The sequence below is a fragment of the Macaca nemestrina genome, chromosome 20 (genome assembly GCF_043159975.1).
Source record: "Macaca nemestrina isolate mMacNem1 chromosome 20, mMacNem.hap1, whole genome shotgun sequence".
Lineage (NCBI taxonomy): Eukaryota > Metazoa > Chordata > Mammalia > Primates > Cercopithecidae > Macaca > Macaca nemestrina.
In genome coordinates this window covers 8895476-8919096 of record NC_092144.1, presented here as the reverse complement: position 1 = coordinate 8919096, position 23621 = coordinate 8895476, and the positions used below count along the sequence as shown (strand labels likewise).

At 45.3% G+C, this 23621-nt stretch overlaps 1 protein-coding gene across 4 annotated transcripts; it reads left to right on the top strand.

Moving 5' to 3' along the window:
* Positions 1-7: 7 nt before the first annotated feature.
* LOC105479868 (zinc finger protein 266) lies at positions 8-23621 on the top strand. 4 transcript variants are annotated; one of them, XM_071087828.1, is made up of 10 exons: positions 133-219; positions 364-448; positions 701-764; positions 16076-16229; positions 16823-16860; positions 16994-17066; positions 17671-17797; positions 18374-18454; positions 20476-20564; positions 21495-23621. In XM_071087828.1, exons 3-10 carry the CDS (start codon positions 751-753, stop codon positions 22938-22940), a joined length of 2022 nt encoding a protein of 673 aa, XP_070943929.1. In that variant the 5' UTR covers positions 133-219; positions 364-448; positions 701-750; the 3' UTR covers positions 22941-23621. The 4 variants fall into 4 exon arrangements, with proteins under 4 accessions (XP_070943928.1, XP_070943930.1, XP_070943929.1 ...); XM_071087827.1 differs by lacking the exon at positions 701-764 and having other exon boundaries at positions 8-256; XM_071087829.1 differs by lacking the exons at positions 701-764; positions 16823-16860 and having other exon boundaries at positions 41-256; positions 16984-17066.

Here is a 23621-nt window from a genome sequence, read left to right as displayed (position 1 = left end):
GTTTTCCGGCGCTTTCTCCGCGCAGCCAAACGACTTTTCTTCCTGGTGATGTTAGGGCTTGACATAGCTTTGGCGAGGTCGGATAACGGGCGGGAGCCAGCGGTGAAAGGGGTGGTGAAAGTGCCAGTTTGCCCCAGGCCGCCGAGGGGCCTCTTTAGAGAGGCCTTGCCTGCCCCCCTCGCGTCCGCCGGGGCCAAAAAGTCCCTCAAGCTGTCACTGGTACGGCCCTGGGCCAGGAGCCGTTTCGGGATCTCTCGTAAGTGCGCTTCCTCACGATTTTTGCAAACACGGTGATTGCCGCTTCAAAGTCCTCCAAAGCAATCTTTGTGACTTTTTTTTTCTTTCTTTCTTTCTTTTTCCCAGAAACGAGTTTTCGCCGTTCGAGTCAGGTTGACTGTGGTCCTTCGTCCCCCCCATCTCCTGGACCTGGCGAGTCTGGCGCGTCCGGGTGAGTACTAGGGTGAAAGTTGGTTTCGGGGGCTTCTTCCTCCTGTTTTATCTGAGAATTTGTTTTTCTTTTTGCGCATCCTGTATTTACTTTTGACGCACTACATTCAGGTAGAAACATAAAGCTACTTTTTAGGTATCTAGGGTGTGCTTATTTCTCTATGTGAATATAAACGTTTGTAGACCGCAAGTCTTTCTACTGAAGAAAAGCAAGAATACTCAACTAGCTATTCTTTTTATCTGAACTTCCTAGGCCTGTACCTCCCCACAGAGCTTCAAAACAGGGGCTTATAGGAAGAAGGAATGGAGGCTTTGAAGTAAGTTGAACATTGCAGGCGTGACACTTAAGGTTTAAATGCTTGCTAATACGTGTCCTATAGATAAAGACATGTCCTTTTAAAACCATAATACTATGAACCAAGAAAATTTAAAATGTTGTTAATACGTACTCTGTGTAAAAAGGTACAGTTCTCCACTTTGTTCCAATGTGTGCTTTTGATTGTTTTGAAATCTAATATGTATCCAAGTTTTCATGTCTTTTAGTCTCTTTAAAACTAGCAGACACTGTTTATGCGTTATATTGTCTTTTTGCGGAGTCATTCATTCTTTCAGAAAGTTATACATTTTGGTAGTTCTGATTGTATTCTGTGCTGTGTTTAAATGTATCCTTCATTTCTTGGTGTATCCTGTAAAAGAATGAGTGTCTGAATGGTTAATTAAAGCATAGTAAAAAAAATTCAGCCAAGGGCTGTTCTTAGGGAGGTTGTAAAGTAGGGGAGGAGGCTGTCATGTAACCAAGCAAATAAGTGTATTACAAGTTGATGAGGGTCTATAAGTAAAGTAGAGGGCAGAATTATTTTCTCTATTTTTCTTTGGAATAGGCAATGCTAAGAAAAGAGTGATATTCAAGCTGAGACCAAAAAATATGGTATGATTTAGCCATGTTTGAAAGGGAAGGAAATAAGAGCTGGCCAAAGCATTCTGTGAATTGGCTGACTCCATTTCTAGGGTGAGAGAGAGGAGTACATCAAAGATTACCCCAGGTTTGACAGAGTCAGTATTCTTTCTTTGGTTGGGGAAACAATGTGATGGGATAATTTAATCTTAAATGTATGACTGACAGGAAAAAGTAAGTGATATCTTGTTTTTGGAGACAGAGTTTCGCTGTTGCCCAGGATCCAGTGTAGTGGCAGGATCTCGGCTCACTGTAGCACTGTAACCTCCACCTCTCCAGTTTTCAAGCCATCCTTCTGCCTTAGCCACCCTAGTAGCTGGGATTACAAGTGTGCACCACCATGCCTGGCTAATTTTTGTATTTTTTTTTTTTTTTTTTTGTAAAGATGGTTTCACCATGTTGGCCAGGCTGGTCTTGGACTCCTGACCTCAAGTGATCCACCCACCTTGGCCTCTCAAGGTGCTGGGATTACAGGTGTAAGCCACTGTCCCTGGCCAAAGTAAGTGACATCTGACAAATGATGTAAACCAAGGGAAAATAGGAGAAGCATGAATGCGTTTTAATTACATGAATAAGAAATTAATTCAAGGGATTAATGAGAATCAGTGCTTGAGCATTGAAAAATAAGCTCTCCGTGAAAATTCACTGATGTTAATTATCAGTGTTAGGAAATATGTATATTCATAAACAGACAAAACCTCTTTCAATGTTGTTTTTTTTCAATTCACTTTTGGGCTCTTTCTACCTAAATTAGTCCTTTGTTTCCCTGAAGGAATGTCCGGAATAAACACTCTGTGTGATTCCTTACAGACACTCATACACCTAGGGGATTGGCTTAATACACTCCATGTAAGTAAATGACCAGAAAACCCACCTGCCATTGTGGGCTGCCAAAAAGCTGTGAAGGGGCCATATGGCCTGGAAATACAACAGATCTTAGAATAATGTCTGTTAAATATAACATCCATGGGGAAAAAAAATCTAATTCCGGTAGGGCCACTCTGTAGATTCTGCATGTTCCTCCCATGTCTGCATGGGTTTTCTCTGGGCACTCTGGTTTCTTCCCACATCCCAAAGATGCACATGTTAGCTTAATTGGCGTGTCTAAATCGTCCCCCTATGAATGTGTGTGTGTATGCCCTGAGCTGTTAGGATGGGCTCTGGCCATTTTTATCCTGGAACTGGAATAGGCGGATTGGAGAATGAATGAATGAATACAAACTATTGTAAAATAAAAATTCCTAAAACGTTTGGGAATGATACAAATGTACAATAGTAAATGGTACCACTTAGCAAGCTGGCCTCATTTGTTACTGTTTTTGAGCTTCTTGGTGGTAGGAGGTAGTCCTTACAGTTTTTGCTTTGGAAACATTTATTTGTTGATTTAACCTACCACTGTTAATTCCATCGCACACCGATTCATCAAAAATTGGATAAACATCCTATTTTTATTAGTCTTTTTAAAATGTATATATAGCTCATATTTATTTCAATATTTAATATTAGAAGTGTTTGGGGTCTTTATTTAGCAGTTTAGTGACATTTTTGTGACCAGAAACATGCTGTGGGAGCTTAACTCGCTTATATCACTTAGCATGGGAAAAAATTTGCTTTGTGGGATGTCATTTTGCTTAAAGTCTCAGTTTCCAAGAACCTGTTGACGACTTTAAGTGAAGACTGAAATTGTATACATTTTCTCTGTTTGGCACTTAGGGGTTCCAGTGAGCTAGCCGCACGTAGTGAAATCATTGATGCGGATCCGATATAAAGTTGCTGAGGATGTGCATATACTACTTTTTAGAGAGCGTATTGGCAAACCAATTTCAGAAACTGTTGGCAGTACATACTAGGTTTATACACATACATGCCCTACAGCAACAGTAATGTGTACAACATGTGTATCAAGATAAGAGTAGACCAGGTGCAGTGGCTCACGCCTGTAATCCCAACACTTTGGGAGGCCAAGGTGGTTGGATCACTTCAGTTCAGGAGTTCAAGACCAGCCTGGCCAACATGGTGAAACCCCGACTCTACTAAAAAAATACAAAAATTAGCTGGGCGTGGTGGTGGGTGCCTGTAATCCCAGCTACTTGGGAGACTGAGGCCGGAGAATCACTTGAACCAGGGAGGTGGAGGCTGCAGTGAGCTGAGATTGCGCTACTGCACTCCAGTCTGGGCAATCATAATGAGACCCTGTCTAAAAACAAAACAAAACAAAACAAAAAAACCCAACTGACTTGAGACCTCAGTCACACCTGCAGTCTCTTCATTTTTGCTTATTCTTCTGTTAGAAACGGGTCAGAGGTCATGTATACACTCAACAGGAGGGTGTTTTCTATGGGTATGCATGCCAGCAGGTGGGGATCTCTGGGGTCATATTAAAATATTTGGCCACAGTGTGGCTGTAGCCCACTGGATGGTGAAGTTTGCTGGGTTACTCAGACTGGAGTTGGTCATAGTCCTTAGGCAAGATTGAAGCAGTGTTCCAAGTCAAAGGCCAGCTGCAATGGGTGGGTCAGCCTGTAGGAGGAGTCAGGGCACCACTGTAGCTATGAGGCTTGGACTGTTTCATGTCTGCCCTGGAAGTGCTGTGACAAACACACCTCTGGGGCACACTCACACTGATGGTGATGGCAGCTATGCACAGAAAATTTGGATGCCACTTTGTTTGTAAGGCCTGGGACATCATTGTCCACATTTGGAGGTCTTTGGGAACAAACCTCTGAGGCATAGGTCATGCAGCAGCGTGCATCCTGGTATGCGCATTGTCTGCGTCATGAGGGGCACAAGCCATCAAGCCAGGTTGGCACATGTGCAGAGGGTGCCTCTGCTAGTGGGAGTGTTTTGAGCATGTGGCATCCGTGTTAGGAGGGCCACAGGGTGGTGGTGACTGGGGCAGGGTTTTGTGGTATCCTGAGGACTGTGTTCTGGGCACATGGCATGGACAGAGTACCCTCCAATGCCTTCACACCCACACTGCTGACCATCGTGCCACAATTGTATCCAGGAGGCAACGCTCCCTTGTGCAGTGTCCATCCCATGTCCCCTTTTTGTATGTTCCTCTAATTCAGTCCTGAGGCCTCTGTCTCTGGAGAGTGGCTGTAAATTCTAGCCCTGTCCTGACCAAGAGGAGAGATGTTCTGGTGTGTTGGGTGGGTTAGATACAGAAAAGGCAACAAAACACATCAAGTAGCAGAAACATTTTATTCCTCACAGATCCATGAGAAGAGGGTTGCCCTTGAGGTCCTGATGGCAAGTCAGGAGACAGCCGGGTGCTAACCAGTGGGTGGGGAATGAGACAGAGAGGACCTGTGGGACTGTGCCTTTGTTATGGTCCATGGGCCTTATCCCTCAGGCTTTCCCAGCGTTGTGGATTGGATAGACCTGAGCGGTGGGGAGAACTGACTTACATGACTGGTATTGGCCAGTAGGTTTCATTATGGCCAGCTGCTGTGGGGTGTGTTGGGTTTGGGGTCAGTGAGGTAAGGAACAAGTAGGCTATGTCACAAACAGTACACAGGGAGGGGAAGTTTTAAGTAAGCCAAAGGTGATGGGGTCCGACTCGGTTCCAAATAACTTACATCAGGCCTAAAAATGGGTGTAGGGCAGTTATGTTGGAGGATATGAGCTGATGATTTAGTAAAGCATACGTAAAGGTTAGTGGTATTGTGTGTAACCAAGGGGCAGGCGTGGTTGTGGTTGGATAGGCAAGGCTGGAGGTTGAGATAGAAAGTGGGAAGGGTAGTAGTGTTGTGGGACAATCAAAGATGGGAGAGACTGAACAGAGTGAGTTCAGGAAACGTCTTTATTAAAAGGTGATCACCTGGCTCAGTAGGACTAGGGTCCAGCAAAGTCTGAGCCCTGAACAAAGAAAGCAGCCACCTTTTAAGCAGTCAGTGGCCGGGAGCTACTGATGCAGGAAGCGTACTTACAGAAGCGAGAACAGAGGCAGTTGATCAGTGTTTTACATTTATCTATACTACATGTTCCACATCCCTGGGAGACCGTGTTTCTATATTAACCTTGTGACTTTGCAGCTGCACTAGGAAGGTGAAGTAGGAACTCACTGAGCCCCAAGGAACGTGAAACTAGCAAGTACAGATAAAGCTTACTGAGCACAGAAGAAAAAACAGGCAGTTAGTATTCTTCTCTAACTTGGACTACTGGGTGGTGGGGGGGGAGGGGGAGGGGCTATGCTACACTTAGCTTTTGAAGGAAAAAGTAAAAATTTTTGGTTGTCTTTAATTATACTTGTAAGATTCATGAATTCCTTCTTCAGTAGAAGGCATCAGGGAGTAGGTGGTCCCCTCCCTGGGATTAAGGAGTTTACTGCCATGAGGTAGGTGCCTCTTGGGGAAAACAGTAATCTCCATTAATTTTAGTAACTCCTACCAGATTTTCCTCCAGGCATGGGTATATGGGTGTGCACGTATGAGCGGAAAGCAAATACTCTACCAGGATCATGGGCTAAGCAGACAGTTCAGGACGAAAAAAATGTTCTGTGTCCATTTGTGTTTTAGGAGAGGCAGTCCACGGGTATCACTGTGTGGAGGTTTTAGTGTAATGGTGGGGTCATCTCCACCATCAGAGTCTGGGGTCGGGGCTGTGTTGCTGGAGGCAGTGTTTCCAGCGGTGATATTTTGGGCTAGGACAAAGTCAATAGGGTGTCACTGGGGTATCCTTTTAAAGTGGATACCCACTGAAGTAGATGTGGCCCTCCAGGTTGTAAACCAACACAGCACCTAGTAAGATGAACCGTTAATAGAATGATATGTAGCTGTACCTGACAACGTGTTTTTGTTTCTTTTGGTGGAAGTTTACGTTCAGATGGGTCCCCTGTCAGATAAGCAGCTGCTGGGCCTCTGGGACAATCTAATGTTAGTAAGTTCCAGGAGACTACGCACCCTCAATTTGGCCTTCAACCCTTATGGGATGGGGGCAAGATTGAAAATAAGTTAAGCCCTAGAGCATGATAGAGAATTTCAAGAGTCTGTTTTTTGGACTGGAATTTGAAAAGTAGTTATTTTTCTGTCTTTCAGTGAAACCAGTAATCTGAGACCTATTAGGGAAATGAAAGTTCTATTGAATATATTTTTTGAGGGGCTAGCATTATGTATTTTAAGAAATGAAACATGGGCTGGGCACAGTGGCTCACCCCTGTAATCCCAGCAGTTTGGGAGGCTGAAGTGGGAGGATTGCTTGAACCCAGGAGTTTGAGACCAGCCTGGGCAACATAGCGAGACTCTGCCTCTTAAAAAAAAAAAATTAAATTGACAAAAAAGAAGTGAAACATATATCTAGGTTACTAATGAAGTCTGTAACTCCGAAGGGAATAAGTAGTGTCCTGGCAAGGCCTTGTATTGTGGCTTTTAGTATGTGGAGAGATGTGAGATTTTGCTTTATATTTTGGGTATCTGTCAGACAAGAGATTCCCAGGGTTTTTTTTTTTTTTTTCCCCCCCACTTTGAAAGGGACAGTTTTTAGGTAATGACCCAATAGTTTATCGTAACCGTGAAGAAGGTGGGACGGTTTGTTGACCCGGGCATCCAGTGCTAAGGCAGCTGCCTAAAATTTGGCCAGGCACGTTGTTTCTTGGGTCCTGTCCTTTATTTGGGACATCCTGGCTAAGGGATGGAAGGCAGCAGCATTCCGCTGAGCTCCATCACTTACGATGGTCAGCAGTGGCCTTTCCACAGTCTATGAACTCCCATTACTGTTCACTCAGTTAATCCCAAGGACTTTCCAGGTAGTCAGAGGACCTGGAGGAGGGAGGGGTGACCTCCTTCAGCACCCTGGCTGAAAGACAGGGGAAGCCACTGCTTCCTGCAGGTGGATTAGACCCGAGGGCCTGAGATTGGCTTCATCGTGGCCTAGGGAGGCCTCAGTGGCCAGGCAGAGCTTGTGGGGGGTTGTGTCCCTGACCCAGAGCACAGTGGGCAGCTGCATAGGAGGATCACAGGCTCAGGTCTGTGAGATCCTCTGTTTCCAGGAGAGCCCTGTAGATGGCCAGTCACTTGTTTTACTGGTGAATAACAGGAAGTCAGGAGGGGCAGTGTCTCTTACTAGAGGACCTGGGACAGCTAATGACCATCATAAGTGGTCCAGAGACTCCAGCAGGCATTTAAAAAGCTGCCAGTCTCTCTATCATGAAGGAGGTCCTTTTAGGAAGTTGCTTCCCCCCCCCCTTTTTTTTTTTTCTTCGAGGCATTAATAGGAGCGCTTGTTGATTTTAATTTAATTTATAAGTATAATTTGTAAATCAGGAATATGTTGCCACCAGAACCCAAAAATTACTAAAAGATATTGGAATTATTTCCCCTTAATGAGCAGGTCAAGAGAATTTCCTTGGGGAAGGCTGTTATCAGTGCAGTGCATACCTGCGTTCCTGGGGAAGGTGGATATTGTTAAGATCTCGTTTGCAAAGATCCTACGTGATAACAGATCTGTTGGGTAGCCTGGAAAAGGTGTGTTGTGTCCTATCGGAGGGAGAGGCAAGCTGCAGATGAGAGGCTGTTGAAATAGTCACTGAACAACACGTGTTGTCCAGGCTGGGCGTGTTGGCTCACGCCTGTAATCCCAGCACTTTGGGAGGCTGAGGTGGGTGGATCACTTGAGGTCAGGAGTTCAAGACCAGCCTGACCAACAGGGTGAAACCCCGTCTCTAATTAAAAAAAAAAAAGAAAGAAAAAAAATTAGCTGGGCATGGTGGCATGCACCTGTAATCCCAGCTACTTGGGAGGCTGAGGGGAGAGAATCGCTTGAACCCTGGGAGGTGGAGGTTGCAGTGAGCCGAGATCACGCCACTGCAATCTAGCCTGGGAGACAGAGCAAGACTTCATTTCAAGAAAAAAAAAAAAAAAAAAAGAACACGTTAAATTAGCCACATTTATAATTAAAAGCACAATAGTTATTGGTTGTTGATTGAATAGAAGCAGGAGTTTTAATAATACTGGGTGTGGGCGCCTTGGTGGATGGGACCACAATGTGAAGGCCGTAGTAATCCAGCATGAGGTGCCCTTTATTTTGTTTTCAGATTTAAGAGCAGGCACAATTGGGCTGTCAAATGGAGAAGCAGTAGAGATAATCGCCCCTTCATTAATTAGGTTTTATAGAAGTTTTAATCCTTGAGGCCCTATTGTAACTTACCTTGGGCCATGTGAAGTATCTTAACTGATTATCCCTGGGGTCCCATTTTATCCAGCCAATTTGTAAGTGTCAAAGTCTCTATTTATTATGTTAGCATATTTATGCCTCATATGGAATATTTTAGGGCAACGGGTCCTGTGACTATGGGAAACTGAAGGCTACAGTTAAAGCGAGGCATACCTAATTTTTTTCTCTTGTATTTACTTACCCTTTTAAGATTTTAGGGAGCACAATGTTTAAATTTAGTGGGATCCTCAGGTATAAGTGTAATTTGAGCCCCAGATTGAGTAGGCCTATGCAGTTTTGTTAATTGGTACATTTTAGCGAATGTTAGTTAAAATCTAATTACCTATTATTTTTTTCCCTGTGTCTCATGGTCTGTGTTTAAATCATTAAGTAATCTAGGGCTAGCGGGATTATGTTTGTTAGACCTGGCATTTGCTTTGTACTTAAAGTTCAAAAAAAGTTCCTTTTTTTTTTTTCTTGAACTTGTAACTTCCCAAAGCCTGAGCCTTTTTTTCCTTTTTTTTTTTCTTTTTTCTCTTTTTTTGGTCTTAGGCTTTTAACTGCCTGAAGGGTTCTTAATTTCTGTCTCTGGTTGATAAGAGGAAAAGAAGGAGGGGTAAGGGGCCCAGTGCTTCTAGGCAGTAGAGGACTGGGAAGTCCAGACCTCAAGATAATCAGTCTCTTTCCCTCTCTTTTTTTTTTTTTTTTGAGACGGAGTCTCGCTCTGTCACCCAGGCTGGAGTGCAGTGGCCGGATCTCAGCTCACTGCAAGCTCCGTCTCCCGGGTTTACGCCATTCTCCTGCCTCAGCCTCCCGAGTAGCTGGGACTATAGGCGCCCGCCACCTCTCCCGGCTAGTGTTTTGTATTTTTTAGTAGAGACGGGGTTTCACTGTGTTAGCCAGGATGGTCTCGATCTCCTGACCTCGTGATCCGCCCATCTCGGCCTCCCAAAGTGCTGGGATTACAGGCTTGAGCCACCACGCCCGGCCTCTTTCCCTCTCTTTTTTTCTTCTATGTAAAATCGTTAGAATGGCTTGTATCCCCAGGTGGCTAAAATATTTTTTCCTTTGTTTACCTGATAAGCTTCCAGTGGTCCCGAGTGGCCCTTGTTTTGATCTCTGGCCTCCATTTGTGCTTCCCATCTGCCCCGTTTGTAGGCAGCCACTTTTCTGTCTAGGGCGCCCGGTTGACCTCGTCAGGGTGGGGGCATAGAGAAACAGATGCAAGGGAAGACAATGTCATGGGAATAGCAGACCCCGGCAGCAGCCTTGCCAGCGAGGTGCCGTCATCTCCCCAGTGAAGGGGCTGCTGCTGTTGTCAGGGTGGGAAGTCTGGTGGTCTTGTCCGTACTCTCTCTCCACTCAGCAGGCAGTCAGAATGCTGGTCTTCCTCTTGCACTCCGCTAACGCTCTGATTGGCCCAGAGCCTGCCTTACCCACTTCTGCCTCTCAGTAGCAACCCCGCAGTGCCAGAGTGAGGCCTTGGGAATACAGCTGGCTTCCTCCAGCCCAGCAGTTCCTATCTGGGGAAGTGACCGCAGCCTTGGATAGTGAGTGTCATACCCCTGTTGCCCTCCCAAGGCTAGCAGTTGGTGAGTCCCAGGGAGCACTTGGACTATGGAGGACCCACCCAATTTAGGGAGGGGAGTTTTGGCAGCGTTCCACAAAGACACCAGGCAGCAGTGCACAGCAGCAGGGAGGCACCCCAGCAGGCCACGGAGCCCTCCCATATGGCGTCAGCCATGTGGGTGGGCCAGGTAGTAAGCAGGCCAAGAGCAATCTGAAGGCCTGGGCTTGTGTCCCTCGGGTTGTGACTACACACCCTGTTCACTGCACTGAGTATATTTTCCTCTGTTTTGGTCTAAGGGGTCTCTCTCTGTCTCTGAAGAGTGGCTGCAAATTCTAGCCCTACCCAGATGGGGAGGAGAGTTACATTCCAGTGTGTTGGGCAGGCAAGATGTAGAGGAGGCAGCACAACAAAACACGTGAAATGTCAGAAGCGCCCTCCTACTCACAGATCCCTGGAACGGGAGGCTGCTCTCGGAGGCTGATGGAAGTCCAGAGACAGCCGGGTGCTCAACCTGTGGGGTAGGAATGAGAGAGGACCTGTGGGCCTTGCTTTATTAAGGTCCATGGACGTTATCCTTCAGGCCTTCCTTTGGGGGTTGTGGATTGGCTGCACAAAGGAAAGGTCTTATTTATATGACTCTGGTGTTGGCCACTAAGTTTCACTGTAGTCAGCAGCTGTGAGATGTGTTGGGTTTGGGGCCAGTGAGGTGAGGAACAAGCGGCCATATAACAAACAGCTACACAGGCAGGGGAAGTTTTAACTAAGACAAAGGCGATGGGGGTATTGGAGCTGAGATACATAAACAGCTAACTGGCATATTTCACTCTTTGGTTCTTTACCATCCATATGCACTCTCCTACACACATAGGAGCTTCTTTGGAATAATTAAACAAGTCTCTACTCCTACCTAAGAAGATACGAGAGAAGTCCTCACCCATCCCCAGACTGAGAAGATGTGCAGTTCAAACAGTCCTTTGTTTTCCCACCACGGGCCGTGTCAGTTACTCCTCAAATTTAGTCCCATTCTAACGATTCCGTTTCCTAAAGACACAATTACACATGTAACCTCTAATAATGTGTATATAAAATAAAAGCGGGAAAAAGATAGAAGTAAATGATTCATTTAAATAAACACATGGATATAGACACACATAGATATAACAAGCACAGAGAAAATGTGCAAAACTACATTTCTTGTTTCTGTCACTGGTCTTGAGGTTGCAGTTGATGTCCACGGTTTACTTCTTCAGGGACTAATTCCATATTTTCCCAGCCTTCCACTTGAACCTCAGCTGCTCCGGGTTTTGTACCAGGGAGGAGCGATCCAAATCTTCCTTCGCCCAGAGTCCGAGTCCTCTGTTGTCCTGCCTTCGTTCAGCTGTGGTTTTCCGTTAACCTTTTCTATGGAGTATAGAAGTACTCAGAGGTTCTACACTTCATCACTTCATCCTCCTTGCCTCAGTTGTCTAGCAGTGCCACAGTTTTCCTTTGATAATTGGGATTAACCACTCCAGCCAGTAGATTAACCTTTTTTTTTTTTCCCCTCTTGGGTTAGTGGTATATGAAGCCCAAAAGGGCCAGGTGGCAATCTCCTATTCCAGTGCATTGGAACCGTAACGGGGGAGGCATTTTCCACTAGGGACTAAGATTTCTGGACCAGCAGTGCTCTGAGTCGCTGGGAGTGGAAGCAAACTTCTGTCAGTGGAGTTAATTCCACCTTCACCCATCAGTTCTATTTTTTTTGTTTTTTTGTTTTTGTTTTTGTTTTTTTGAGACGGAGCCTCACTCTGTCACCCAGACTGGAGTGCAGTGGCGCGATCTCAGCTCACTGCAAGCTCCACCTCCCGGGTTCATGCCATTCTCCTGCCTCAGACTCCTGGTAGCTGGGACTACAGGCACCTGCCACCACGCCTGGCTAATTTTTTGTATTTTTAGTAGAGACGGGGTTTCATGGTGTTAACCAGGATAGTCGCGATCTCCTGATCTTGTGATCTGCCCGCCTTGGCCTCCCAAAGTGCTGAGATTACAGGCGTGAGCCACCGCGCCTGGCCTGTTTTTTTTTTTGTTTTGAGACAGAGTCCTGCTCTGTCACTCAGGCTGGAGTGCAGTGGCACAATCTCGGCTCACTGCAACCTCCGCCTCCCAGGTTCAAACCATTCTCCTGCCTCAACCTCCCAAGTAGCTGCGATCACAGGCATGTGTCACCATGCCCAACTAATTTTTTGTGTTTTTAGTAGAGATGGGGTTTCCCCATGTTGGCCGGGTTGGTCACGAACTCCTGACCTCAAACGATCCACCTGCCTCGGCCTCCCAAAGTGCTGAGATTCCAGGTGTGGGCCACTGCGCCTGGCCCACTCATCAATTCTTGGACCCATGTATTCTGGCTGTGGGGAGACAGTACCATGGAAGGCTCTCTGACTCAAAGCATACTCCTTGGCCTGTGGGACAGAATTCCTTTCTAAGGGTTGTCTCCCATTTGGCCCTGTAACTGAGTTTTCAGTATGCGATTCTACTTTTCACGTAGATCCACTGCTTCTGAGTGATGGGTTGTGCGATGGGACCAGTTGATTTTAAGGACGTGCTTCTACTGTTGCACTTCTCTGCAGTGAGATGCTTTTCTTGTTTAGAAACTCTGTTGTGTGGAGGCCGTGACTGCTGATAAAGCACGTTGTGAGTCCGTGGATGGTGGTGCCAGCAGAAGCCTAACTAGTCGAAAGGCAAATCCACAGCAGAACATGAGTCTGTTCTGGTGAGGATGAGTCATATTTCCTGATAGAAGAGGAACCGTTACAGCATGGCTGGCTGGTCTCCTCTAAGGAATGGCGCCTTATTGGGTGCTCAGGGTTAATTTCTGCTTTCAGGAGATTAGGCCCAGCAGTAATGTTAGCTGAGTCAGACTTGGTAAGGGGAAGTCCTTATTTCTGAGCCCATGCATAGCCTTTATCCCTGCTGTCATGAACATTTTTTAATGGGCCCATTGAGCAAGCACTGAGGTAGCTAGGAAAAGTTAACAGGTATCTTTAGTGTGCGTGATTCTGTCCGCCTTATTTCTAGTGGATCACCTTTGGTAGGCATTCACATGGGACACAATCTGTCCTTTCAGTGAGGTCCGTCCATGTACCTTCTCCCAGGTTTCCTTGTTACCACTCTGGTTCCTCACACTTTTTTTTTTTTTTTTGAGACGGAGTTTCGCTCTGTCACCCAGGCTGGAGGGCAGTGGCACCATCTCGGCTCACTGCAACCTCCACCTCCTGGGCCCAACCCATTCTTCTGCCTCAGCCTCCCGAGTAGCTGGGACTACAGGTGTGAGCCACCATGCCCGGCTGGTTTTGTTTTTTTTTTTAATTTTTGGTAGAGACAGGATGTCACCATATTGGCCCGGCTGGCCTCAAACTCCTGACCTCGTGATCCACCTGCCTTGGCCTCCCAAAGTGCTGGGATTGTGGCCTCCCAAAGTGCTGGGATTATAGGCGTGAGCCACCGCGCCTGGCATTCCTCCCACATTTTTGACCATCCAGCCAAGCCATAGGCAACTCTTAATGAGTCTGTGTTTGTGTATGCATGCATCTTGTCAACTCCTACTCCAGACCCAGAAGCAGGCCAATACACTGCCCGAAGCTCTGCCACTGGGAAGATTTTCCTTTAGTACTGCCCTTCAGGGTCAGCCTTTAGCAGGGCTATAGTGCTTCTGCTCTGTACTTTTGGGGGGTGCTAGAGCTAGTCGTCAGACTTGGGGAAAGCAGGAAACAGCCCTCTGGAATGCAGGCAACCCTGGCTGTTGGGCTCATGAGCAGAGGAAGTTAGGGTGCCAGTAAGGGTACTGAGAGCACTAAGTATCCACATCAGGCGACTGGGGGAAACCAGTTGTTGGTATGCAGACAGGCCGTGGGTGGTGGATAAGTGCATAGAAAGAGACAGTATTCCTGTCACCCTTGCATTCATTGAGTAGTTCAATACATTTCCTCAAAACTCAGATGTGTATTGTGTTATGAATTGTGAAGGGGCTGTAGTCTGGGTGTACTTTAACAGTGTTTAGAAGGATCTCAGTTGTCTGTCCAGCCATCAATGGGTGCCTTTAGGCTCCATGCCAGGTAAAGGAGAACATTGGCACCCAAAGATACCTAAGGCTGCCCATGAGATACAGAGACTCCACAAAGAAAAGCAGGTCACAGTGTCTGTCACCCAGCATCATCCAAGAACATTCCTAGAGACACACAGAGTTCCTTATGATAAAAGGTTTTGTTGCTCCAAAAATAGGAAAGTTCAATGTGTGTATCTATCTACCCAGCAATGTTAGATACTTTAGATACCCAGATAGATACAATCTGTGTATCTATCTACCCAGTAATGTTACAAGATGTGTAAAGGAGTATACATTACAGATACACAAGAAGAAATAGACAAGTCCACAGTTGCAGTGGGAGATTTTAGAATATTTATCTCATGTTGTTTAAATAGTAGAGAAAAATGAAGATAGGATGTACATTTGTGAGAGATGAGCACACTGCCTAATTTACCTGTCCAGTGTCGTGTCTGCTAAATGAGGGAAATCACAGAGTGCTTATCTGGAGTTGAGAGTGAAAGAATAGACTGGAAGGGGCAAGAAGGTTTTCAGGGGAGACGAACGTGTTTTACATTTCGTTGAGGCTTTTGATTACACAAGTGTATGCGATTGTCAAAATTCATCCACTGAATACCTAAGATCTGCACTTTTAATTGTGCATTAATTATATTTCAGGTTTAAATAAAATAACATGATTGATTTAGATTTCACCAAACGAAACACATTTGTGGCCCTCTTCAGCCTAAGGATCCCCAGTTTGAAACCCATGGAAGTGGGTACAATCTACACCAGGAGTCTGGACATGGGGTTTCTGTAACCCAGTGTGACTTCAGAGTTTTAGCCTTCTCATTCGTAGAATAAAGGCTGTAGCGTCCTTGTGGGGGTGTAGCTGGTTCATGGATAATGAACTGTTCAGTTTTCAGTGATTTTCATCATTCAGATTCCATTCTGTCAATCAGTATTTGCACTGTTGTTCTTTTTTTTTTTTTTGCACTGTTGTTCTGTGTTTGATTTTTTAAAGATTGTGATTAATTTTTATTAAATTTTTAGCTGTATAAATTTTATTAAATTAAAATACATTCTGTTCTTTGGTCATGTTAGGTTAATATGGAGTGGGTGTTCAATAACACATGTGGGTAGTGACCATGGTGTTGCACTGTGCAGGTTTAGACCAGCGCTGGTCATGTGGGAAAGTCAGAGCAGCCACAGATTGGGTGTCAGGGACAAAACTGCCTACATTCAAGTCCTGGTTTGCAACTTCCAAACTGGATGATTCTGGACCAAAGCCAAGTGTTGTCTGAATGTAGATTTTTTTTCTTTTTCTTTTTTTTTTTTTTTTACCTTTTGATACAGAGTCTCACTGTGTTGCCAGGCTGGAGTACAGTGGTGTGATCTCGGCCCACTGCAACCTCTGTCTCTCAGGTTCAAGCGATTCTCCTGCCTCAGTCTCCTCAGTAGCTGGGATTATAGGCGCGCACCACCACGCCCAGCTAATTTTTGTATTTTCAGTAGAGATGGGGTTTCACCACGTTGGCCAGGCTGGTCTTGAACTCCTGACCTCAACTGACACACCCACCTCAGCTTCCCAAAATGCTGGGATTACAGGTGTGAGCCACCATGCCCGGCCTGGTTTTTTTCTTTGTCAAATAGGGATCATTGATATCTACTGTAAAGAGTGGTTATGATAATTAAGCATGTATATAAAGCTGCTAGTGTGGCTTCTGACACACACTGTTCCTCAGTAGTGGAAGCTGGTGGTCCTAATATTTGTAGTGTACACCGTTTTCAGTGGCTTTCACTTATATGCTCTGCAGAGAGAGTGCTAATGATGTCTGATGACTGATAAGTAATGCTTGTTGATTAATGATTTAATGATTTATACAAACAGGACACCATTAACACTGGATAAAGAGAATGGAGGTTACCTCTGTCCGTGTAGATTCCTAAGCTGTCCTGGAGTGATCCTTGGAGTAAAGGAAAGGCATTTTGAAGCACATTTAGCCATCAGCCCTGCGGGATGGCAGCCATTGATTTGTCCTATGGTAAGTCCTGTTTCTGTTCATTTTCAGAGACCCTGCTTTAGGTGTCCCCCCGCACAATGTGGAGTCCAATGGCCTGTGCCTGATCATTAACACTGCAACTTAATTTCTGAGGTGCTAACGTGGGCTAGGGAATGCTTTGTTCTTTTTTTTTTTTTGGAGACAGAGTCTTGCTCTGTTGCTCAGGCGGAAGTGCAGTGGCACAATCTCAGCTCATTGCAACCTCTGCCTCCCGGGTTCAAGCGATTTTCCTGCCTCAGCCTCCCGAGTAGCTGGGATTACAGGCGTGTGCCACCACACCTGGCTAATTTTTCGTATTTTTAGTAGAGACGGAGTTTCACCATGTTGGCCAGGCTGGTCTCAAACTCCTAACCTCAAGTGATCTGCCCGTCTCGACCTCCCAAAGTGCTGGGATTACAAGCGTGAGCCATCGCACCTGGCAGAATGCTTCAGCAGCCCCCTGCTGTGTGTGCTTTGGGAAGAGGTGCTATGTATTTCCACGGTTAAGTTTCATTATCTGTAAAATAAGACTATTACCCTTTTCCCAGCGGGCAGCATGGCTGACCATCCTTTTTTTTTTTTTTTTTTGCCTTTAGGTGAGGCAGAACTGCCCTGGAATTGATAGCGGTAGTGGGTATGTGTGTGTTTTCTTGAGCGTGCAGCAGTATATGGGAATCTCACAGCAGGACTTTGGGGTGTGTGAATGTGGGAATTATGGTCAGCCCTGGGTTCTCATGCCTTCTTTCTTTTCCATGAGGTCTTTACAGGGACCCAGTCTGCCTTCAAGAAAAGACAGAAGTGGAAAGGGTGGTGGCTGGCTGTCTGACAAGTTGTTACCAGGTATGCAGGGAGTGTATCCTTCTCCAAAATATCATACTTGCATCACCAGATAGACACATTTCCTTCTACACAGAATTATCTCCAGAGCTTCTTAAAGCAAATAAAGCCTCCTTCAAGGACCGAGTCCCTAGTCAAATTCCCTGAAGGAGTGGAGCCTGTCATATGGGTGAGGGTTTGCCTTGAATGCCATCCCAGTATTTCAGTGTTGATTAGTTAGTCTTCCCTCATGGTCCCAACTGCATAGTTTTTATTTTGTTGAGTGTTCTGACACATGGTAAGGGACATAAAAGTATCCTTTGCTGAGATAGTTTATCCATTCACCAGCGTTTATCTAGCATCTGCTCAAGAGTGTGCTGCAGTGGAGGGAAATCAGATGACCTCCCAGTCTGGTTGTGTTAGGTACAATCATGTGTAAGAAGTGCCATTCAAGTCATGTCACTGGAGGGGACTGACAGTGAGTGAGTGTGGATAGAGAGGACCTCCTGGGACCAGTGAACTCTGGGGTAGGCAGTGTGAGCCCTCAGACTCTGTAGGTATTGCATTTTGCAGCGAACACCGGTAGACATGTTATGTGACTCAAGCCAGCATGTGTGTGATGGTTTAGGATTCAGTGACTTTTGATGATCTGGCTGTGGACTTCACCCCAGAAGAATGGACTTTACTGGACCCAACTCAGAGAAACCTCTACAGAGATGTGATGCTAGAGAACTATAAGAATTTGGCCACAGTAGGTAAGACTGGCCTCATCCCTTGTAACCTGCTGTGGAACAGATTATGTTATGTATTTACTGTATCGCACATCAGAGACAGCAACTCTGAACACAGTGGGAAATAACAGACATAGTCCCTGCCCTAATAGGGTTTCTTCTACTTGGTGGTAGAGATTCATCAGCACTATTGGAGCTGTACGTTCTCAGTCTCCACCTTTGACATACTCAAGTCAGAAACTCTGCAACAGGGGCCCTGTCAGGTGTTTTAACAAGCTCTCATGAATCTGATGTGCTATAATGTTGAAGAATGAGATGTGTAGTTGTTTCCCATGAGAATGAAGATCTCTTTGTTTCATTTAACTTCCTATTTGGATAAAAGTCTTAGTGCTTTTTGTAAGTATGTACATCAGCCTGGATTTGGGCTTCAGGGATCAGAGATCACCAATCTTTTGGGGGCACAGACAGATGATATTTGCGTTTTTAGCCCTTTTAAAATAATTTCACTGCTTCCATTGGAACTGCAGCTACTGAGTTATGGAAAGATTTGTCATCTCTTGCATGAGCCTCTTCTGGTAATGAGTCTTTCTCTGTGCACAGGGTATCAGCTCTTCAAACCCAGTCTGATCTCTTGGCTGGAACAAGAAGAGTCTAGGACAGTGCAGAGAGGTGATTTCCAAGGTGAGTGTTCATGATGGACTGCCCTGGTCAGTAAGTTCAGTATGTTTACAAGTAAAATGAGGAAACTTTTTTTTTTTTTTTGAGACAGATTCTCGCTCTGTCGCCCAGGCTGGAGTGCAGTGGCGCCATCTCAGCTCACTGCAACCTCTGCCTCTGGGGTGCAAGCGATTCTCCTGCCTCAGCCTCCTGAGTAGCTGGGATTACAGGCGCCCACCACCACGCTCAGCTAATTTTCGTATTTTTAGTAGAGATGGGGTTTCACCATGTTGGTCAGGCTGGTCTCGAACTCCTGACCTTATGATCCGCCTGCCTCAGCCTTCCAAAGTGCTGGGGTTACAGGCGTGAGCCACTGCACCTGGCCATAATGAGAAAACTTTTTAAGATGCAGTTTATCTCACAACGTTGAGGCCCTTTTTTTTTTTTTTTTTTTGAGACACGGTTTTACTGTCACCCAGGCTGTAATGCAGTGGTGTGATCTTGGCTCACCACAACTTCAGCCTCCCAGGTTCAAGTGATTCTCCTGCCTCAGCCTCCTGAGTAGCCGGGACTACAGGTGTGTGCCACCATGCCCACCTAATTTTTTGTATTATTATTAGAGATGGGGTTTTACCACGTTGGCCAGGCTGGTCCCAAACTCCTGATTTCAAATGTTCTACCTGCCTCGGCTTCCCAAAGTGCTGGGATTACAGGCATGAGCCACCTTGCCCAGCTAGGCCATTTCTTTCTTAGAAGTTAAGAAATCTTTAGCTTCTCATAGTCTTAACTTTGTCTACTCATTTTTTCCTGTGATAGGACCCGTTGGTTTCTTCTTTAAAAGTTCTTGTTTTAGGCCAGGTGTGGTGGCTCGCCTGTAATCTCAGCACTTGGAGAGGCTGAGGCGGGTGGATCACATGAGGTCATGATTTCAAGACCAGCCTGGCCAACATGGTGAAACCCATTGCTACAAAAATACAACTATTAGCTGGGTGTGGTGGCGCACTCCTGTAGTCCCTGCTACTAGGGAGACTGAGGCAGGAGAATTGCTTGAACCCAGGAGCCGAAGGTTGCGATGAGCCAAGATCGTGCCACTGAACTCCAGCTGGGTTGAAAGAGTGAGACTCTGTCTCGAAAAAAAAAAAGGCTGGGCATGGTGACTCACCGGTGGCTCATGTCTGTAATCCCAGAACTTTGGGAGGCCGAGGCGGGAGGATCACCTGATATCAGGAGTTCAAGACCAGCCTGGCCAACAATGCTGAAACCCCGTCTCTACTGAAAATACAAAAATTAGCTGGGCGTGGTGGCAGACGCCTGTAATCCCAGCTACTTGGGAGGCTGAGGCAGGAGAATTGCTTGAACTTGGGAGGTGGAGGTTGTAGTGAGCCAAGATTGTCCCATTGCACTCCAACCTGAGTAACAAGAGTGAAACTCTGTCTCAAAAAAAGAAGAAAAACAAGTTCCCTGTTTTGATGTGTGCTTGTTGTCCTATTCCTTGACTTCCCTTCCATGGTAATATTCTTTGTGTTCACCATGAGTTTTTAATTTTCATAGAATCAGTTGGTAGTAAACTATGTAAAATTTTGACGCTATATCCTTATTGTTGCCACATTTTTGATATACAATCTGTCTTGTTTTTTGTTACCATGTTTAATTTGAAAACAAATACAGGGGCCAGGTGCAGTGGCTCACGGCTGTAATCCCAGCACTTTGGGGGGTTGAGGCGGATGAATCACGAGGTCAGGAGTTTGAGACCAACTTGGGCAACATAGTGAAACCCCATCTCTACTAAAAATACAAAATTAGCTCGGTGTGGTGGCACGTGCCTGTAGTCCCAGCTACTCAGGAGGCTGAGGCAGGAAAATCACTTGAACCTGGGAGGCCAAGACCATGCCATTGCATTCCAGCCTGGGCAACAGAGTGAGACTCTGTCTCAAAAAAAAAAAAAAAAAAAGAAAAGAAAACAAATACAAATGATCTCTCTCATTTTCAGCTCCATCTATCTACCCTGTGTGTCTCTAAATCCTTACATTTCTTTTTCTCTTTAGCTTCAGAATGGAAAGTGCAACTTAAAACCAAAGAGTCAGCCCTTCAGCAAGATTTTTTGGGGGAGCCAAACTCCAGTGGGATTCAAATGGTAAGATTAACAAGGATACGTCTTAGTTTTCACATTTAGAGATGATTGGGGATTTCATTATAGAAAATCAGAATAAATCTGGGCATGGTGGCTCACACCTGTACTCCCGGCACTTTGGGAGACTGAAGTGGGAGGATCATTTGAGGCTAGGAGTTCTAGACCAGCCTGGTCAACATAGCAACATCTTAGCTCTAAAAACTAAATTAATTTAATTACAGTAAAAGAAAAAAGAAAATTAGCAGAATGAGAGCTCTTTGAGATAAGTAGCATTCCCCAGAGGGATAATGACTCTGGAGAGGACTCAATATGATGACCTGGGGATGCCTGAAACCTAGCTTGACACTTACTGTTGTTTTTCTCTCTGAGTCTTGCTCTGTCGCCCAGGCTGGAATGCAATTGCACGATCTTGGCTCACTGCAACCTCCACCTCCTGGGCTCAAGCGACTTTTGTGCCTCACCCACCTGAGTAGCTGGGAGTACAGGCACGCGCCACCATGCCTGGCTAATTTTTGCATTTTTAGTAGAGACAGGGTTTCACCATGTTGGCCAGGCTGGTCTTGAACTCTTGACCTGAGGTGATCTGCCCCCCTTGGCCTCCCAAAGCACTGGGATTACAGGTGTGAGCCACCGTGCCCAGCCAACACTTAAGTGTTTTAGAGTTCCCATCAAGTACACATTTGTAACTAGATAGTGAGTTTTTAAAGCAATTTCATAAAAGTCTACAGACATTTGAGATTAGAGTAGATGGCACAGCCTGACAGGAGCTTTTCATCATTCCACTGGAAAGAAATCAAAAGGGCAGTACTTGTATGTGTGTAATGAAAATGGTAAACACGAAAATAATCATCACAATGTTCTTCTCTTCTGATGAGTGGAATCTGTTAGTAGTCTGAACAGTCCTTTAATCATCATTCATTCCTTTATCAACAGATAGGAAGCTACAACGGAGGGGAGGCCAATGATGTTAAGCAATGTGGAGATGTCTCCAGTGAACACTCATGCCTTAAGACACACGTGAGAACTCCAAATAGTGAGAACGCATTTGAGTGTCATCTGTATGGAGCAGACTTCCTTACTCTGCACAAGAAAACCTCTGCTGGAGAGCAACGTTCTGTGTTTAGTCAGTGTGGAAAAGCCTTCAGCCTGACCCCTGATGTTGTTCACCAGAGAATGTGCACAGGAGATAAAGCTTTTGATTGCAGTGACTCTGGGAAATCCTTCGTTAATCATTCACACCTTCAGGGACATTTAAGAACTCACAATGGAGAAAGTCTCCACGAATGGAAGGAATGTGGGAGAGGCTTTATTCACTCCACAGACCTTGCTGTGCATATACAAAGTCACAGTTCAGAAAAACCCTACAAATGTAAGGAATGTGGAAAAAGCTTTAGATATTCTGCATACCTTAACATTCACATGGGAACCCACACTGGAGACAATCCCTATGAGTGTAAGGAGTGTGGGAAAGCCTTCACTAGGTCTTGTCAGCTTACTCAGCACAGAAAAACTCACACTGGAGAGAAACCTTATAAATGTAAGGATTGTGGGAAAGCCTTCACTGTTTCCTCTTGCTTAAGTCAACACATGAAAAGTCATGTGGGTGAGAAGCCTTATGAATGCAAGGAATGTGGGATAGCCTTCACTACATCTTCTCAACTTACTGAACATTTAAAAACTCACACTGCAAAGGATCCCTTTGAATGTAAGATATGTGGAAAATACTTTAGAAATTCCTCATGCCTCAGTGATCACTTTCGAATTCACACTGGAATAAAACCCTATAAATGTAAGGACTGTGGGAAAGCCTTCACTCAGAACTCAGACCTTACTAAGCATGCGCGAACTCACAGTGGAGAGAGGCCCTATGAATGTAAGGAATGTGGGAAGGCCTTTGCCAGATCCTCTCGCCTTAGTGAACATACAAGAACTCACACTGGAGAGAAGCCTTTTGAATGTGTCAAATGTGGGAAAGCCTTTGCTATTTCTTCAAATCTTAGTGGACATTTGAGAATTCACACTGGAGAGAAGCCCTTTGAGTGCCTGGAATGTGGGAAAGCATTTACGCATTCCTCTAGTCTTAATAATCACATGCGGACCCACAGTGCCAAAAAACCATACACGTGTATGGAATGTGGCAAAGCTTTTAAGTTTCCCACTTGTGTTAACCTTCACATGCGGATCCACACTGGAGAAAAACCCTACAAATGCAAACAGTGTGGGAAATCCTTCAGTTACTCCAATTCGTTTCAGTTACATGAACGAACTCACACTGGAGAGAAACCCTATGAATGTAAAGAGTGTGGGAAAGCCTTCAGTTCTTCCAGTTCCTTTCGAAATCATGAAAGAAGGCATGCAGATGAGAGACTGTCAGTGTAAGGAATGTGGGAAGACCTAAAGGTGTCTGCGTTCTCTCTGAAGACATGAAAACACTGGGGAGAAACCCTATGAATGTAAAAATGTGGAAGCAACTTTGTATCTCAGGTCCTAATGAACGCGTGTGAATTCACAGTGGAGAAGACCCTGCCTCAGGGAATGTGGAAATGACTTCACGGAATTGTCAAGCCTTACCAAACACATCCGAAATCTCACTGGAGAGAAACCCTATGAATACTGTAGAGAATCTGGGAATACCTTTCTGAATCCCACAAACCTTAATGTGCATATGTGAACTCACATTGGAGAGAAACCCTGCAATTTAAATGGTATGGTCTGGATGTTGCCCCACTCCTTATTTGTAAGTCCTAAGTCCTAGTTCCTTACACTATAACTGTATTTGGACATAAGGTTTTCAGACAGGTGAGTAACTTCAAATGAGGCTGTTAGGTTCGATCCCTAATCTAACATTACTGGTGTCCCTATAAGGGAAAGTGAAGGAAGGATACACACGGAGAAGACTGAATCCACCAGAAGATGGCCATCTGCAAGCCAAGGACAGAGACCTGGAACAGATGCTTTCATTATGGCCTCCAGAGGAAACCAACCCTGTCTCCACCTTCATAATGGACTTCCAGGCTCCAGGACTGCGAGGCAATAAATTTCTCTTGGTTAAATCTTTCA

Excerpts from the sequence above, each read along its gene's own strand:
- LOC105479868 (XM_071087827.1), top strand. The coding sequence starts at position 49 with ATGTTAGGGCTTGACATAGCTTTGGCGAGGTCGGATAACGGGCGGGAG. Across the intron at positions 257-363 it reads GAGCCGTTTCGGGATCTCTC|AAACGAGTTTTCGCCGTTCG; the intron begins GTAAGTGCGCTT and ends TCTTTTTCCCAG. Across the intron at positions 17,798-18,373 it reads TAAGAATTTGGCCACAGTAG|GGTATCAGCTCTTCAAACCC; the intron begins GTAAGACTGGCC and ends CTCTGTGCACAG.